This window comes from Periplaneta americana, chromosome 16, assembly GCF_040183065.1.
Source record: "Periplaneta americana isolate PAMFEO1 chromosome 16, P.americana_PAMFEO1_priV1, whole genome shotgun sequence".
NCBI classification, from domain to species: domain Eukaryota; kingdom Metazoa; phylum Arthropoda; class Insecta; order Blattodea; family Blattidae; genus Periplaneta; species Periplaneta americana.
The window spans coordinates 97,607,948-97,627,452 of record NC_091132.1 but is presented as its reverse complement, the minus strand read 5'-3'; the positions used below and the strand labels follow the sequence as shown (position 1 = coordinate 97,627,452).

Below are 19,505 nucleotides of genomic sequence, written 5' to 3'. Positions count from 1 at the left end.
GACACATATTTTTAAAAAGAATTTCTTCCATTGTTGTGCACGCTGCTACTTTTATTGTGAAGTCAGTTTTTATTCATTCAGTACGGACTTATGTGAAGTATTCGTGTTAAACTGCGTGTTAATAACCACGTGTCTTTGATTCTGAGCATAATAATATTAATTTAATATTACGAATAATTTTAATATTCATATTATACAGTGTCGCCTCAATGGATCGGTGGTCAATAAAAGACAATAAAAATGACAGTTCTACAAATTCAGAAACCAGCCGATCATCTTGTCATGTATCACATCCCAGTGCTGCTAATTTAAAAACGGGTCAATGAACCAAAAAACGAAAATATGACGAATCATATTTAGCTCTTAAATTTAGGAATACAGGCAATAAAATTTCTCCGGACGTCCTTTGTGCGCTATGTAACAAAGTATTAAGTAGCAGTACTTTATTGCCCGCGAAACTGCATAGACATTTGGAAACAAACCAGCCCGAATGTAAGAACAAGAATATACATTTTTTTCAACGTAAACTTGAAGGGTTAAAATAGTGTCAGAATACGTTAGTGAAAAGTGCGAAAACCGACAATGAAAATGGTACAGAGACGTCATACCGGGTTGTGAGACGAGGAAACAACACCATTCTTCACATTAGCAATTTGTAGATAATTTGTTTATAATTATGGCTATAATTACTGAACAAAATACACGTAGTTTATAAATACTACTGAATGTTTATGAATGGTAATTAATGTAGTTCTACACAATATTGTCGAAGTTAAATACGTACAGAATATAAATATGGAGGCATATTGAATTTACATCTAAGACTTGTATTAATCTAGCGATTAAATTAATTTAATTTAATTTGAGGAACCGTGAATCTTTTTTAGAGTCAAAAGGGATCCGCGATCAAAAAAGTTTGGGAACCACTGTAGATATACAAAGAGCTTATTCCTCTTCTTCTTCTTCTTCTTCTTCTTCTTCTTCTTCTTCTTTTTCTGAACGTGAATCATACAAACTCACTAAACAATGAAATATGTATTTAACGTTGAGGACAATACTAACAACTTCTTTTACACACATAATCTTAATATTTTATTAAAAACGGCCTGACACTACAAGTCTATGTTTATGTCCGAGTTTGTTCAAAGCTTCAAGATGGACATACGTACTTTACAGAATAACGCGTGGTTTACTTCAGTCTATAATATGTGAACGTTTGCAATTGCCAACACATTCACTAGATATGAAAGCAATGATTTATAAATGATATAAACGTTAGGAAGAATCTCAGAGGACATGGAAACAAATATTTACAATCGTATATACTCGTCCTTCTCTTCTGACAATGCCAGATTATATTTAGTATCTAGAGACGAGCATCACATATATTTATATTCTAAGTCGTTCAGAAGGCTTCATTCAGCTTATTGCGTTTAGTCTGGACTGCTATGAGTGCGCAAACAATGTCTTTAAAATACACACATCAAAATTGTCTAAGGAACAACTAAAATATTAGGAATGTAAAAAAAAAAAAATTACCAAGTTACATAACTGAACGGAAGCGAATATATTAATGTATAATTTGAACTGGTAATGGAGATTACGGGAAAACGGCTGAACGGATTTTAATAAATGGCCCCTCATTTTGAAGCTTGCAACCCAAAGTTTTTCGGAAAAGTAGTAGTTTTCAGTGAAATGTCAATTTTCCTACATAATTTTCCTATTTTCCAAAATCCATCTGTTGTCAGTTTTGAGAACTAATTTTATCGAATCACGGCCGACTTGATTGAATTTCAAAACAAAACACACACTACAATAAACAATAGGTTATTACACGAAGGCCATGACCTGCAGGATTGCGGACATATTTAGAGCTCAATTCAATTTCTTATTAAAAACTGATTCTGCAGTGTATAATAATTTTCTGAGTACAGCTGTGTATTGGATATTCAAATCTACGAAACTTGAGGTGGTTTGATGACATTATTATCATTAGAAATTAAATATTATTATAGTTAATACCATGATGCATCTATTTTTCATTAATTGTACATAATACTGATGCTATATTGATGACATGAAAGTGAAACGTTTGAGGAAGATAATAATATTGCTATTAAAAACCAAATATTTTTATACTTATTAGCCCAGTGGGGTTGGGTCTTTTTCATATACTTAATGGCGGTGTAGTGTAGATATTGATATGTGTCATTGTCTTCAGTATTGGCTCGACAGAGCGCAAAAATTACAGTTCCTAAGGAAAGATCAAAAGGCATTACTTACTGATAAAATAAGAGGCCTAGAAAATTTTGTAGTCTCCAGATCATTTCAGCAAGATCTCTTAGTAGGATAAAATGATTTTACGCTCTAAATTTCAAGTTCTACATGCAGCAGCTATACGAAAATGTTATTGTTCGAAAGCTTAGCAAACCTGACATTTTTTTTACTTTTGCCTACAATCCACAATGACCTGAAATAGCTATTGCTATCGTCCTGACATTGATACTTGCGTTTTCGCGTTGAAACTCAAAAACTGAAGTTGGATAGCTTCAAGAAAAAGTATTTGGCCTAAAAAAATCCATTCAGAGGGAGTATGTTTCATTATTATGGAAGCAAATAACTATCAAAAAGACAAGTATTCTCCATTGAAAATAAATGTGAAAAATTTTTATTTGAACGTCTAACGAACTTAGTTTGCAGCAGCATTTGCTGCACAAGCCACTAGTATTAATGTACTAGTCATTTGTCATTCTACTAGTTACCATAGTAACAAACGTTGTTATTTTGTATTGTTACATTGGAAAGAATTAAATTAGTGTGTTTTAACAGGGGACATAGTAACTAAAAAACCGTGTAAAATCGTAATAAACAGTTAAGAATAGTTTTAATGATGGAAGAACGTCGTCATTTAAACCATGACAAAATGTTTAAGGCGATTGGCATAATTGAAAGTGGCGGAACACAAGCTGATGCTGCAAGGGCTCTAAATACAGGAAGAGGTGTAATTTCAAGAATGTGGAGTCGTTATGAACAATTTGGCAGCCCAGAAGAAAGGCACCAAGGAAAACCAAGAGTTACCACTGTAGAACAAGACAGATTTCTGTACCTAGAGCCCTGAGAGAAAGAACTTCAACTGCCACAATGTTAAGAAGTGCCTTGCAAAATGTAAGTAACGTAATTGTTTCAACTCAAACTATCAGAAATAGACTGTATGAAAGAGGCCTTCATGCCCGTCGACCTTTAAGGTGGTCTGTTATTCGTCACGGAAATCGAGCAATCGTGTTTTGTGGTGCCAACAACATCAACATTGGACAGTGGATCAATGGGGACAGGTCCTCTTTACAGATGAATCAAGCTTCGGTTTGCACTCAGACTCAAGAAGAGTGCTCATATGGAGGCCACCAGGTGACGCAGAAAAGCTTAGGAACGTACAGGAGACCCACAAATTTCAAGAAGCTTCTATTATGGTCTGGGGAGAAATAATGACCAATAGAAAGAGGGACCTCATTCTTGTAAGAGGAATACAGCGAGTAAATGTTTATATACCGATCGCTGAAAAGTATAGGCCTGAATTCCTCTACATGCATGATAATGTCAGAGCACATGTTGCCGGAATGGTGTGTCAGTGGTTTCAAACACACAATATTCAAGTGCTACGGTGACCTGCCCAATCTTCTGATCTAAACCCCATAGAGCACCTTTGGGGTAACTTTCAAAGAAAAGTTTCGAAGGATCTAGACAACATCCAGTGTCTGGATTAGCTGTACGTTCGGCTTAGACATCACTGGGAGAACATTTCTCAAGATGAGATTTCCCATCTTATTTCGTCAATGCTAAGGAGGTGCCGAGCTGTGCTTAACACAAGAGGAGCTGCTACCACTTACTGATGCCAGAAAGGTACTGACAATTGAGAGTGATAAGGTTTTATGACTGTTTCCTTACAATTCTCATTCTGCGTTATTTATTCTGAAATAATGTTCAATATTATTACTAAGTTATGTAATGAATGATACGTATATATGGTTAGTTACATGTATATGATACATATATACCAAATAGACCTCCTATGATTTTTGTTGGCATTTCAAGGCAAAAATACTGTGAGATCTAACATTGAAAAAGATAATAAAGCAGTAGAACAAATTACTGATTTTAAGTACTTGGGATGTGATGTAAGTTACAAACAGGATAATGATATAAAAATAAAATTACAATCATTCCAAACAGTATGTGGCATAATTAGTAGAAATTTAAAGAATAAAAGCAGAAGGAAACAAAAATGAAATTTTAAAATGTAATGGCTGTCCCTACTCTTTTATATGGAAGTGATAGCTGGGTTACAACAAAACCTGAAGCTAGTAAAATACAAGCGGCAGAGATGAAATTCTTGCGGAAAGTGAAAGGATGCACGAGATTAGATAAAATTAAAAATAAAGATATCAGGCAGGAACTAGGAGCTTGCCCACTTATTGATAAAACAGATAATTACAGACAAGATTGGAAATTACATGTAGAGAGAATGGACGACTACAGACTTCCTAAGAAAGCAATGAATTATAAACCAAAAGGACGAAGAGATCAGGGGCAACCAATGAAAAGAAGGGGCGACCTTTGAAGCCGGAAAGGGCAATTGCCCATACCATGAAGAAGAAGAAGAAGAAGAAGAAGAAGAAGAAGAAGAAGAAATACTGTGTTCCTTAGACAATTTTGATGTGTGTATATTGTTAGTAAGTTAGTGGCGTGCGGTGTGTTGTGCGCTTATGGATTTTCTTACGATGAGTTACTCAAACGGCACACTTCAAATTTTTCAGTGATCGATAACAGGAAAATATCCACGATATTGTGATTATTCTCAGGATGATGAACATCCCGATTCCAAGATGTAAATAGTTATTCCTTCCCAGGAGAAAAATTGAAAAACAGTACAAGAACTCACCCTGCTATATGAATGTTGAAATTTCCAACATTACGAGGTAGGAAGTAATAATTATATGTAGGCTAATTGTAACCGGTATGGATGGTTATGTAAGAGTGGGTTATGCAGCATGGCTGTGTCTGTAAGGTCAGATTGTATCACGTTAGGTTAACCGAGAGTAGTTGCGTGATATAGGTATATTGCGGATGGTTGTGGAGGAGTGTAACGTTTTCCATGAGTATACTTTGTAGGTTATTGTGAGTGTTATTCGGGGCAATTGATATATAGGCAATTTCGGCGCTGTGCAATATACTTGTTGTTATATTATTTTCCATTATGTATTTGTACATGTTATTATTATTCATTTTCTTAATTGTGTTCGTTATTAAAATTTATGTTAATTATTAACTTTGTTTCATTTATTCAATGACACAACTCGAGAGTTTACGCAGAAGGTCCATGGTAGCCGAGAGATGAAAGATACGTTATAATCTTAAATTAAGCTGGGCCCGTATCAGTTTGTCAACACTCAACATCTACAGTACTAGGAGAAAGATTTTACTTACTTAAGAAATGATTGAAAGTTGCGTCGATGTTAAGTTGTAAGCACTTTGTATGGAATATTTTACTAGCCCTGCATTTCTGTCACGGTGTGCTTCGACTGTCAACAAAACCAGTCCTTACCCAAACTGTCAGTTGGCGAAATATTCTACTCTCTTCAATTAGGGTTCTATGACTATACAGTTATGGTAATAAATGAGAATGAAAAAAACACATATCATTATACTCGTACTTGAGTTGAAACGCAGATGAAACGCGGGCAAATGAAATAGCATCTACAGTCAGACATTTTTAGGTAACTTAGAGAGGGAACTTTCTGGAGAAAATGCTAAAGATCTAACATTGAGATTGTTCTCTGACTTTTGTGCATCACAGAACAAAAATACTATTATGATGGCTATGCTGCTTAGATTTTGCGAGTCATCAAAATTGTTCAGAAAAATTTATCATTACTTTCCCATTAAGGGTCATAGTAGCATGCCACCAAATAGAATATTTGGTGTTATCGAAAAGGAACTACGAAAACATGAAACATAACATTGCCTTCACAGCATCATGCTGTTTTACGTAATCATCATGTCTATGATATTAAATCCATTATTAACAATATTATACTCGTAAAATGTAAATTACCTTTTAAGATAAATTAATCAAGAGTCCTTGTTTAGAAAAAAGCAGAAACAAATACTGTATTGTGTTAAGTGGAGACCATTTATATTGGGCCGGCAATCACGGTTGAAGTACGGAAGAAAAATGTTACACAATTCAGGGAAATAGATAATGCTCAATTAATAACACCAAGGAATCGTGTAAGTGTCCAGAAAGCTGAGGATGTGAAAACATTTCTTAAATATTTTGACAACACACCTGTACAAGCATAAGAGTTTTATTCAGAGGCTGTCAGTGGTTGTGACAATGACAACAAGTGGATCAAGTAGCAATTTTTTATAAATTGAGTTTAATTCATTTTCTGATTATCTGAAGTTGGATATTTTCCGAGCAGTAATGGATTAAGTCTTAATTCCAAGCATTCGCCGGTAGGTGACACCAGTCACTTTTGGCTCAGATTATTTGTTCACGATGTTCCTAGCCATAGTGGCTCTAGTCACCAAAGCTTGCATCAATTAACATCACAATAATTATTGTTTATATTTTATAAATCTAGAATTTGAGAATGAAGCAATAAAATTATTGGTAGTGAAATTATATAACCCACTACAGCAAGTTAACTTTAAGTCCTGTTAACTCAAAACTACATCTCATGGACTTGATCCACTTTAGCTCTGAACGCCTCATATGACGAAAACATTCACTGATGTAATAACAATTATTCACTGATGTAATTTCATTGTTTTTGCTATGGATAAGTAAAATATTAAAAGTTGTTTAGAGTTTAAAATAAATTTGTAACTGTAGATGTTAGTTAACAATACAATGACGATTCACTGTATGGTGAAAACATCCACTGATGTAATTTCATTGTTTTTACTTTGAATAAGTCAAATATTAAAAATTGTTAAAAGTTGAAAATAATTTGTAACTACAGACATTAGTTAACAATGACAATTGTTTTTACTTTGGATGAGTGAAATATTGAAAATTGTTAAAAGTTTAAAATAATATACGTAACAGTAGATGTTAACAATGAAATGAAACAATGAAGTTTCAATGTATGATGAAACCATTTACTGATGTAATAACATTGATTCACTGTTAAAATGTCATTGTTTTCACTATAAATAAATGCAATATTAAAAGTTGTTTAAAGTTTAAAATGATTTGTAACTGTAGATGTTAAGTTTTGAAGAAAAGTCTTAGTTTTCATTAATTTTTTTTCTGACAATGTAACAGACCAAACTAATTTTTCTTATTATATGTAACACATGTATATAATAAAAAAATATTTTATTATTACTGTAAGTTTCAAAAAATTAAAACTTGGTTATTATTCATAAAAATGTGTTTCCTGAAAAATCTTAATTTTGTAGACGTTGAGTTTTGCAAAATCGGTTCTCAATTTGTAAGTCTTAAGTACCAAATTTCACTCAAGAAAAGCATGAAACACACTCACTCATGATGATATCAACATCACTGCTTATATAAATATCTGTAATAAAGAAGCAGTGTGAGATCATTTTTGTTTGTTTAAATACGTTTTGGATAAAGAAAACTCTCAATATAAAAAATTACTGTAGAGTAACTTAAAATACAACATTTTAAATCAATATCGATGGCTAAAAAGTGATATCTCGTATCTCTAAATTTTCAGATGTATAAAAAAACTGTTTTAAAAATTAATTTTTCTCAAAATAGACGAACTTGTCATGTATGCTTCTGCTTTGAAAGATCTATTCTACTCTAATGTTGTTATTCTAAATAATAGTGCAGTTAAACTAAATGACCATTTGACGTATCACTTCTTAGCCATCAATATGAAAGACCTCTGAAATAAATAGTCCCCGCAATAAATGTTTGTACAATTGCTCTTCAAAATTTTCAACCCCTCCTGGAGAATTAATTTCACCTCTGAAGCAAAGTGGCTAGATTCAACACTGGACAAAGTTTGACCATAATGCTGCAATATTTTTACAAGATGGAAGACTTTTATCTAAGAAGATCGCTGAGATATGTTGGGGTACGGTTTGTATGTCCAAAAAACAAGCCAGCAATCATAGGGCAAAGACGCACTATCTTATGGCATTGAGATCTCTGTGCTATCGGACTTAAGGACTCTCTGGATGGGTCGTGCTTTATATATCTCAAGTGTTTACCTTGAATGTAGTACCCCGAGTCTTGACGGTCGGCTTCTTTGGAGGCGTACAGCATCGCCTTGTTATGGATCCGTACGTCGTGGAGATCACACTATTCTGATTTGCCTCATCGGACTCTGTCCTTCTGAAGTACACACCCGGTTTTTTGGTCCCGATCGCATCCCTCTTTTTGGTCGTGATGGTAATGTTTGTGAAATTTCTGTTGATATTCATATTCATCGTTCGCAATTCCAAAGCAGACTGAGTGAGCTCGCATCCGGGAACCTAGCAGGTCTATCTTATCGTTAGGAAACTGAGGTCTGTTGAAGCAGGACATTCAGCTTCCTGCTATATTGTTGACAATGCGTAATTAATAATAATAATAATAATAATAATAATAATAATAATAATAATAACTTTCACTGATTACACTTATAATCACAGTAGTTTGTTAAGCCATATTCCATCACTAAAATCAAATCAAGGAAATAATATGTGCCCGGCTCTCGAACATGAAGACTGTCTTATTGTATACTCCAGTTCCATGTCTTTGCGGTTGCCTAACTACGTAAGCCATGAACATGCAAGAAAATCAAAAGATATTTAACGTTTTAATTTACTGTCAGAGTGTTCGTTAACTCTGTAGTAATTTCTAACGTACCATTAGCCGAATTGTTAACGCAATGATTTTTCTCATTAGAGATTCAGGTTCAAATCTCAGCCAATAACTGGAATTCCTAGTGTATAAAGACTGCGTCAGGACAAATTGTATCCTCCAAGATGACCACAATTCACTATCATCCTTATCACTCTACAGGGCCCAGACGTCGGCATCAGTAGTACATGTGGAACGGAGTCGAACGGAATGACGTGATCTCCCTCCCTCCACACCCCTAGCTGTTTATCGGGGAACCTGTCCGACCGGTTGAGGTACAGCGGTGAATTTTACTAAAAAAAAGTCGCTCTCTGAGGAAGCTCATGAAGTAAAAAAGTCGAAAAATATTATTTCCGCAAAGAATGGGAAAATGAATTCTTTTGTTGCATGTATGTATGTATGTATGTATGTATGTATGTATGTATGTATGTATGTATGTATGTATGTATGTATGTATGTATGTATGTATGTATTTATTCACACTGCAATGGGTATATACCCGGTGGCAGTGGTAACTAATTACACTCAATAATGACAATAATAAACTTATTAATTAAAAATACAATTAATACTAATACTAATAATTAATACTAATAATAATAATAATAACAACAACAACAGGGAATATACTAAATTAAATGAAACGGTCACTTAAAATAACATTTGAAATATTCTAATTTGTATCGTAAAACTAAGATCGAACTAAAACCCACGAGTATATGTTCATATCTGCACAAGTACCTTTCAACATTACACTCATTTCGCTGTCAACTCACTCACTGCACTGGAACTACGACACATTTCACTGATTCTATCCTGATTTCACTAACATTTCAAAAACATTTCACTGTTCAAATTCTTTGCACTGCCACTATAAACTATAAAGCTTCACTGACAGGAACACGTTTCACTTACACAGCACACTTCACTGACACGACATACTTCTTCACTGATACAACACACTTCACTGACACAACATACTTCTTCACTGATACAACACTTCAATAACAACATATCATTTACACCCTTTAACTACTGTGTATAATTACCGTCTATTAGTAAGGTCCTTAAGCCTATTTTTAAATGCATTTTTGGTTGTTGGTAAAGCCTTTAGTAAGTCTGCAGGTAAAGCATTCCAGTCCCTGATAGTACGATTGAGAAAAGAAAACTTTCCAGTGTCCATCCTCTGCCTTCTTTCCCTCAATTTATATGAGTGGTCGTTCCTTGGAGAGTAATTTGGCGGCTGCAACCTATTTTTTATTTCTCTCCAGGCAGGCTCACCTCTGTATGTTTTGAACAGTGCGCATAATCGAATTCGCGTTCTCCTGTCCGTGAGTGTGTCCCATTTTAATGGTGAATTTTTCCGACAACACTTAAGAGCCCGTTTTTTAATCTTTTCCAGTGTCTTAATATGTTCTAATCTGTAAGGATCCCAACATGCAGCACCATATTCCATTACTGGACGTACTAGTGATTTATATGCAATCTCTTTGGATTTGTCAGAACCTTTTCTTAGTACCCTCATCACAAAGTGTAACGCTCTCCATGCTTTTCCCGCTGTGTCTGTAACGTGTTTCCCCCAGCCGAGATCGCTGATAAATATTATTCTGAGGTATTTACATTTGTTAACTTCCGGAATGGTTTCACCCCCTAACGTATACGATGCGATTATTTTATTTCTTTTCCTTGTAAAGCTGATAGCTTTGCTCTTTAGAGAATTTATTTTCATTTTGTTGGCTATTGCCCAATCGTTTATTCTATTGAGATCATTCTGGAGAAGAGTAGTATCTTCATGACTTTTTATTTCCCTGTATACCATACAATCATCCGCGAATAAGCGAACCCTAGACAAGATATTAACTGGCAGATCATTTACAAAAGCCAAGAATAGAAGAGGCCCCAAGACACTCCCCTGCGGGACCCCGGAAGTAATTTCAATTGGGTTCGATAATTCCTCCCCTACCCATACTCTCTGAGTGCGACAAGTTAAAAATTCCTTGATCCACTGGAGCACTCTGAAGTCAATCCCCGTTGATTGTAGTTTAACCAACAATATATCGTGTGGGACTACATCGAATGCGCGTGAAAAGTCAATAATCACTGCATCTACTTGGCTATTGGAATCTATTCCGTCTTCTAAATCCTGACATACCGTTACTAATTGACTCTCACATGAATAGCCCCCCCCCCCGAAATCCATGCTGACAGTTATGTAACCAATTTGAGTCATCCCAATGCTGCCTTAGATAAGCTGAAATCAAGTGTTCCATCTGTTTGCAAACCACAGAGGTGAGGCTGACCGGTCTGTAATTTTTTGTATCTGAGCGAGACCCTGACTTATAAATTGGCACCACTATTGCATCTTTCCAATCTCGCGGGACAGTACCATTGTTAATTGATATTTCAAATATACGCACTAGATAGGGAATCATAGCTTCCCCTCCCAATTTTAGTACGTCTCCGGCGATACCATCAGGTCCTATTGATTTATGAGTTTTCAATTTAGAGATCCTTCTCCTTATGTCCCTAGGCTTGATAGAAAACTGACCCGTATTTTCCACAGAAGCTAAGTGTGGTACTATTGTCCTCATCCCCAAAACAGTGGCATAATAGGAATTTAATTTTTCTGCTTTTTCGCTGTCCTGTACGATAAATTGATTGCGGTCATTTTTTAGGGGGAGGCTCGAATAGTTTTCCTTGCGACGTCTCTTCACATATTTATAAAATTCCCCCCACCCGTTTTGTTCACCTTTGAAAAGTTTATTTAGGTAATTTTCCTACGCTATCTTCTTCGCATTAAGCAGTTCTTTCGATAGTTGTGTGAAATTTGTTTGTTTTGCAAGGCTTTCCTTGCGCTGTCTGTAGGATTTCCTTAGTTTTCTTTTCAGTTTCCGTATGTATTTATTATAATATTCCGGATCGGGATTGTTTGATAAGCGTTTAACCGGGATAAATTTCTATATTCCTGTTAATATAATCTGCTTGAACTCCGCCCAGCATTCTTCTACACTACTGCCCTTTACAACCCATAATGAGTACTTTTCTCTAAGATAATTTTGGAAGCCTTCTCTGTCCGCTTTGTTATATTGCAAGATATTTTTGTTCTTTTTTCCGCTTTGCTTGTACTTAGCATTCCATAATATTTCAAGAATTACCGCGTCGTGGTCACTAATACCTGGAATCACTTCAATACCTGCGACTATTTCTGAGGGTCTTAAAAGAAATATGTCTAGTAACGAACCTCCCCTTGTCGCCCTGTCTGTTACTTGAATTAAGTTATGTTTCCAGATGAGTGAGTTTACTAATGACTGGGCTTGACTCATCCCTCCCTCTATTGTACCCTGCCAGTTTACCTGGGGCAAGTTTAGGTCCCCTGCAACGATAACATACTGCCCGCGGATTTTTCTATTTTCCAACATATCTCTCATTTTATACAGTACGTTCAAGCCTTCTTTCGGGGCCCTGTATAAACCGATGATGTGTAATATGTTTCGCGAATAATCATCCGCTATGTCTACACCCAACATTTCGAACTCCGAGTCCTTAAAATTTTCAGCGCTCTGCAGGCACTCTTTTACACATATAAAAACCCCTCCCCCTGTTCCTACACGGTCGCGTCTGTATGTTACATAGTCGTTTCTAAATACTTCTGAGTCTGCTACTTCGCTGGAAAGCCATGATTCCGTTCCTATTATGACATCAGGATTATGTGAATCTACTAGGTTCCAGAATTCAATTGATTTATTATAAATACTTCTACAATTCACCTGCAAGACCACTAAAGACTTACCATTACATGACATAATATTGGTGATCCCTGTTGTTTCCGCTGTGGCCGCCGCTACCGCCTCCGTCTCTCCCGTTGCCGTCGCCGTCGCCGCTTCCTCCGCCGTAGTAATAGTACTCGTACATACTATTTGCCGCCGTCATTCCCGGTCGTTGCTCCTCTCCGTTGCCGCCGCCCTCGAGAACAGCGCTCCTAGTCCCGTCGCTCCTCGTCGATTTAGATGGACTCCATCACGTCCCAGGTCCCCGTCACCGATCCACGAATTTGGGTCCACGAATGTTGCTCCCGTTCTATCTGCCACCCAGTCGAATGCCTCATTGAGTCGCCCAATCCGAGTCCAGTGAAAATCTCGTCGCCGCACTATCCCGCTGATAATTATCTTCGCCTGGGGGTACAGCTCCTTCGTTCTTACCGCCAAGTCGTACATATCTCACATAACGTACTCGAATCGTCGCCTCAGGTCATTGGTCCCCACATGTAATATTACAGTTTTTATGTCCCTTTTCTCCTGTTGCTCCAATTTGAGTTTCACTTCGTCGACTCGTATCCCCGGGTAGCACAGCACGTCGAGGTCCTTATTTTCCTGTCCCACATGTCGCACCATGGAATCTCCTATCACCAATATCTGCTTCTCCTCGCTTGCCTCCCCGTGTCGTTCCTCGCATAGTCGCCTGTTCTCTGCTTCCATCTCTCTCAGTCGTTCTTCCGTCTGTTGCAGCTTTTCTTTCAGTTCCTCCACCTCTTTCTTCAGCGACTCAATTTCTGTGTCCGTGGTCTCAACAGCTATGTCCCTCATACATTCCCTACACCGCCAGTTATCCTCAATATGCTGGTTCCTCTTGAGTTTTTGGCAGCTGAAGTGAAACCACGTCGAACAGGTGATACACAGAAGGCCAGTCCTCAAATTGTTTTTGCAGACTCCGCACTTCACAGATTCCACAGGTCCTGGGTTCAGTTCCACTCCTCCAATCACCAACAGCATGGCTAGTATCAGGATCACAAAGCTGCTCAGGGTCGGTTCCGCACTCCCCTGCCCTGAAGCTGCCGGGATCCACTTCGCCCGCGCCGCCCAGGTACCTATCCTCGCCCGGTACACTGCTAGTTCACAACCCATTCTACCTGCTCTCTAAGACAACCTTTCTCGACGACTACCTGCTCACGAAGAAGGGGAAAGCGTTAGGTGCTTATTATGCTACAAAATTTTACTAGCATGTTCAGCGACATTATGAAAAGACTCGTTTTAATAGAATAATTATTTTATTTTATTTTTATAATAATAGGAATAATAATACTGGTGGTGGTGGTGGTGGTGGTGGTGGTGGTGGTGGCGGTGTTGGTGGTGGTGGTGGTGGTGGTGGTGGGTAGTAAGTAGTAGTAACGTAATAATATCGTCGGTTTACAAACAAAACACATTAAGTAAAAATGTTACGTCTGAGAAAAAGGCGCTTTTATTCCGACAAAACTGAATCCTCAAAATATTATTAATTTGAATAAGTTATTTCTTTTTAATTGAATTTTATTTTCCAATTCTAACTTTATACAAATGCAGTATGTAAAATACATATTCCTTTTTCTCAGAAGTAATATTTCTGACTTAATGTATTTTGTTTGTAAAGCGACGTTATAATCATAATGCTTTTCCTTTTCGGGGTGAAACGATAAATGAATTGACAGACGAGAGATGGGTCATTGATTTGGCTTTCCTGTGCGACATAACCTGCACTCTTACCGATTTCAACATTTCTCTTCAAGCAAAAGATAAAAATATCGTACACATGTACGATGAATTAAAGCTGTTTGTGTCACAACTGCGTCTATTTCTGATGCAGTTAAATCAGAGAGAATTTTATCATTTTCCTTCTTTAAAATCGCTTAATCTATCACCCGATGTTAACATTAGCCACTTCTATCAAATATTGGAAAATGTGATAAATGAATTCACAGACAAAAGATTCAGTGATTTTAATAAAATAGAGAATGAATTTCTATTATTTTTAATGCATTCTCCGTTAATGATCAATGTGTAAGATTAGACCTTCAGTTAGAAGTTCTTCGACTGAAAAATGACACGTTTACCAAGTGGAAGTGCACAAATATGGCTCGTTTAGATATATAGCCTATAAACAACTTTGCAAAGTAAAATATTCACATCTTCGGAGTTTTGTTATGAAAATTGCTTCTATGTTTGGCTCAACCTTTATTTGTGAACAGTTTTTTCTCAGTTGGCCATTATAAAATCCAAATCAAGATAACGCATTTCAGACGAAAATTTATTCCATCAGCTCACAATTGCAATGTCTGACATAACTCCAAATTTTGAAACATTTGCTGATTTACGTGATGAAGAAGAATAAATGAAACCTTTCTTTTAAGGGCATGAGTCAATTGACGTAAATTGACAAAAACAACAAAGAACTTCAGTAAGAAGTTTAGAAAATAGCATAATTGTTGTTTTTCTGTTTCTTAGTAATGTGCTTGATATTTTGTTAAGAATCTATTTTTTCTTAGTTCCTTAATTTTATTTTCAAATGATACAAAACAGTGACTGATGCCCTTTCAAAATAAATAGGTTCAGATTATGGCTTTACATTTTAACTGTTGCAGAATTGTACTTTTTATGTCATTTTATAAGGTTTTTACAGTAATTGTTTAAATATTAGAAATACAGTTATGTTTCAGCTTTTTGTAAAATAGTTTGTACTTGTTTTGGAAAATTTGTTTTCTTTCATTGTCATTATTCATAAAAATAACATTTGCAAAAAACTGTATCTTCTTGTCCTGCTTAATTACTTAACGTTCCGTGTTTCAATACTTCACGCGATCCACCGCTGAGTATTACGTTAACAGGTGATGCGTGTTGCAGCAATCAGAGTAGTACGGCGCATCTCTTTAAATGCCCACGTCTGCTTACAGCGAATATTCAACGGAAAAAATCAAACCTAGAAAATTCCAAGAGATAACTAACGTCTTGTATTCAGATGTGGCATAATGACCAACAAGTATTCCGGAGTTTTACCAATTCAAGCAGCATTTTTTTATGGTCATGAATTTCATTCTCTGTATGACTAACATAATATCATCGTCTTCTGTGGCCGAATTAACAAAACTACTGTATAATGGTCTGAAATGACAACACTATTTCCTAAGTTAAATTTATTTAGGCACAATACCTGTTATGTTAGTCATACAGAGAAAGAATGAAATTATTCATGACCGTAAAAAATGGTACTTGAAAGCAACATCATAATTTATAAGTAGCAAAATTTGATTTGTTATATTGAATTATTTCAACATTACAATTGCTTGTTTGTTAAAATGTGTATATGATAACCTTACGCATTTTGTGTTCTTTTGTTTTGTGTGTTTTTGGAAAATATAGGTCAATTTCAATTAATGCTCCGTCATAAATGTTGTAACTAAAACCTTGTGCATCCCTCGTGTTTATCGTACGGCTCCTCCTCCCCCCACACGTTACCTGAACTTTGTTTACGTTTTCACTGTGCCTAAAAGAGACGCTCTACTGTACGTGAATAGCGGGAGTCGGCTTTCCATTCAGAAAACTGGTATCAAATTCTGGCAAGTCCAAGTTGAATTTGTGGTAAAAAAAAAAAGTCACGCTGTTTGCAGTAGGCTTCACTCAGCACTCTCATTTATCCTGCTAGTATTTGACTACATTCATAAGTTAATCCTGATATGACGTCAAAAGTAATTTACACATATTTTTTACCTAACTTTATGTTACATCGGTGACATAAAAGTGAATCGCTAACGTGTCCAGATATCACACTAATGGGGGAGGGGGGAAGTGAATGAGAACTACAAATTAGAGACGTTATTTGAAATAGACACACATACTTCTACATGTTCATAAATGTTTAATTGAATTGTTAGAGTTTCATAATAAGAAAGCATATGAATAACACTAAACTTACGTATTCGCTGGTCGGAAAAAAATTCTCCTTCCTGTCAAAATGTACAGTATCTAATTTAGATAGATTTCAATAACATAATATTTATCGGGAAGAAAGGCTAAAGTATCAGATGTATTTTCATTATTAGGAACAATGTTTATGGTGCTAGTAAAAATATGGAAATATAGTCCGCTGTTACACTTAGGATCCATTGTACTTTATAGAACTCTGTTCCATGATTGGACAGTTTCTCGCACCAGTGTCTAGCAGAAATCAGCCAGAAAAATAAATGTTGAGTCCATTCGCCAATGTATCTCTCCTCCATTGACGATATAAATCTTGATGGAATCTTTCGTACCTACTCGTCGGAGACAGCTCCAACATTTCAGGAAAGAAATCGGAACGACTGTGCAGAAAATGCAACTTCAAATATGTTATATTGCATGGTAGAATGAAAGTAGCTCCTCCGCGATCTCCCTGTGGTTGTGTGGCCTTTTTATCTCCAAGTAAGTTGCTGCATACGAGTATTTTGTTGCAGACATCCTAGGCTTTAATTTTTAATCTCATTCAATTTGGATCTTAATTCCAAGTCTCCAAAGGTTGGTACTTCTAACGACTAACAAATACCCCTTATTTTACCATTACCTTGCTGATGCGAGGCAATTTCTGCCTTAGATAGGCAAATATTACGCTTTCTTTATTCATTATCTTCATAAGTAACTTTATTAATTCCAATTTTATGTGCAGTGGAAATAAAAAGACTTTCTTACGTTCAATTAAAGGTAGATGGGCTACATATTTCTCTCTCAGAATTGCTTGTCCTCGAAATGGCCATTAATTTACTGTCCGTTCGAGTAGCTATGTCGCAGGGTCGTCGAAACGGGAGAAGTCATGAGACAGTTACTTGCTTAATGGAGCTCTTTTCTTTAATTTATTTTAAACAGTTATATAATATTACGCAGACTTCCAATTTCATACAGATAATATTTTCAAGAAAGAGCCTAACAACCCAGCCACTATCCTTTACAGATGGGCCAGTAGATACGGGTGGGGAAAACCGGGACGCGACATAACCACTCGGACAAATAGTATTTCGTCGTTGCGCCTTCAAAACCCGCTATGTGTTTTTATAAAGATTTTGCAGGTCAAAGAAAAAAGCATTGCCATTTTTAAGTCTCTACTTTAGGTATAATTTCAATCATTACAAGAAAAATGATGAAATTATACCGAAAGTAACTTTGAAAATCTAGGGAATTAAAAGTGGTATGGTTTTTTCTCTGGTATGCAAAATCTTTTGAAAAACATAAGCGGATTTTGGAAGCGCAGCGACGATATGAAAGTGTTCGTTAATCTCACGACTATCCCATTGCCAGAGGACACAGCAATATTTTGTATAGCCTTCATGCATCCCAGTGACCAATACCAAAACTTTCAATACATAGCCTACAGCATGTTTAACTAATGTTCCTCATATCCTACTTTATCCAGCAATCTTTAAATACTCCCAGGCGTTTCTTCACGTGAAATACATAAACAAGGGCTACTGAAGGATGTTTGTTTCTATCATGTAGTAAAAATTCTTTGATACTAACTTTACACGAGTCTATGAAGGATCTCCTTCTTCAGGAATATAACCAATTTGAATTTTCTCCATCAACCGATAGACATCATTGCAGTACACTAAATTCCCATCTACTTAAAAATAGTTCGACTGCCTCTACCTAAAAAATGAGACTTTCACATCCTTTTTCAGTAGATTCTAACTTAAAATTTAAATATGATACTCCACTAATAATCAACTACGTATAGTACATTCACCTAAACTTTTCACATAAAAAATAAATACAATGAAAGTGTATATAAAGAATGTTTATTTTCAATCATATGACTTATCGTTTTCAATTTACGTTAACATGCGTTAATACATGTTAAGTATTGAAATAATACCTTGTATAAACGTTTCCGCCTCATTTGGGCATCTTCAAATATAGTTACTTGCAATATCTATATATCCTAAATTCTATATTATGATTACAATCTTTTCGTGTTACATAGTGGTTATATACAACAATCTTGTCAAATGTGTTAATATGTAGCCTATATATCTGTCGTCGATTGGCAAAAGAGGACATGTCCAAAATAACAAAGTGTTGGAAAATCGCAAAAACTATAACTAAGTTAACAAATTAAAATGTTCATATATATTTTTTTTCTAATTAGATCACTATGGGTACAATTCAAGATGAATGAACATTTTAATTTTTTAAGTCTATTGTGTTTTTTTTTTTTGCGATTTCTCAACACTTTGTCATTTTGGACGTGTCCCGTTTTGCAAATCGACGACAGATATGAACACTTTATTTACATCGATCTCATGAACCTTTTGGTAGTCGCAAGCTAAGGATCAAGATTCTTACTGCAAAGAAAAAATTTGAAACAAGAAGAATGACTTTTGATCTCAAAGAATCAAGGAAAGGATGATTAAAAATAAAATCAAGTTAGAGTTGAGAAATAAATTTCAGGTATTAGCGGATCAAGAGGCAAAGGATATAGAAACTAGCTGGAATGAAATAAAAGAAAGTCTACTGGAGATCAGTGAACAAACTCTTGGTTACAAACATAAGCGGAAAAAAGATTGGATTACAACAGGAACTTGGGAAGCTAAAACAACAAATAAATGCATCTAAAACAAGAAATCAAAAAAGTATCTTGGCAAATGAGTATAATGCTGTAAACAAGAAAGTTAAGAGACTTGCCAGAAGGGACAAGCGTAGGCTAAATGGATAGATGAAATGGCAAATAAAGCGGAGGAAGCTGCAAATAAAGGAGATTTTAAAACTCTGTATCAGACTACGAAAATATTGTAAAAAAACTAGTATTCTGAATTACTCAATAAGAAATAAAGATGATGTTCTGTTAACGAGAG

General features: G+C 35.7%; 1 protein-coding gene across 10 annotated transcripts in view; it reads right to left on the bottom strand.

Annotated features, from left to right (window-relative positions):
• CalpA (calpain A) overlaps positions 1-19,505 on the bottom strand; it is a 560,472-nt gene that overhangs the window by 177,662 nt on the left and 363,305 nt on the right. Inside the window, exon 1 of one of the 10 annotated variants that reach the window (XM_069812567.1) lies at positions 8,248-8,491. The exons of the other annotated variants lie outside the window; for them this stretch is intronic. Coding sequence (XP_069668668.1) covers positions 8,248-8,466 — 219 coding nt within the window. The 5' untranslated portion in view covers positions 8,467-8,491. Of the gene's footprint in view, positions 1-8,247; positions 8,492-19,505 lie in introns of those variants that run through there. 10 annotated transcript variants of the gene reach the window in all.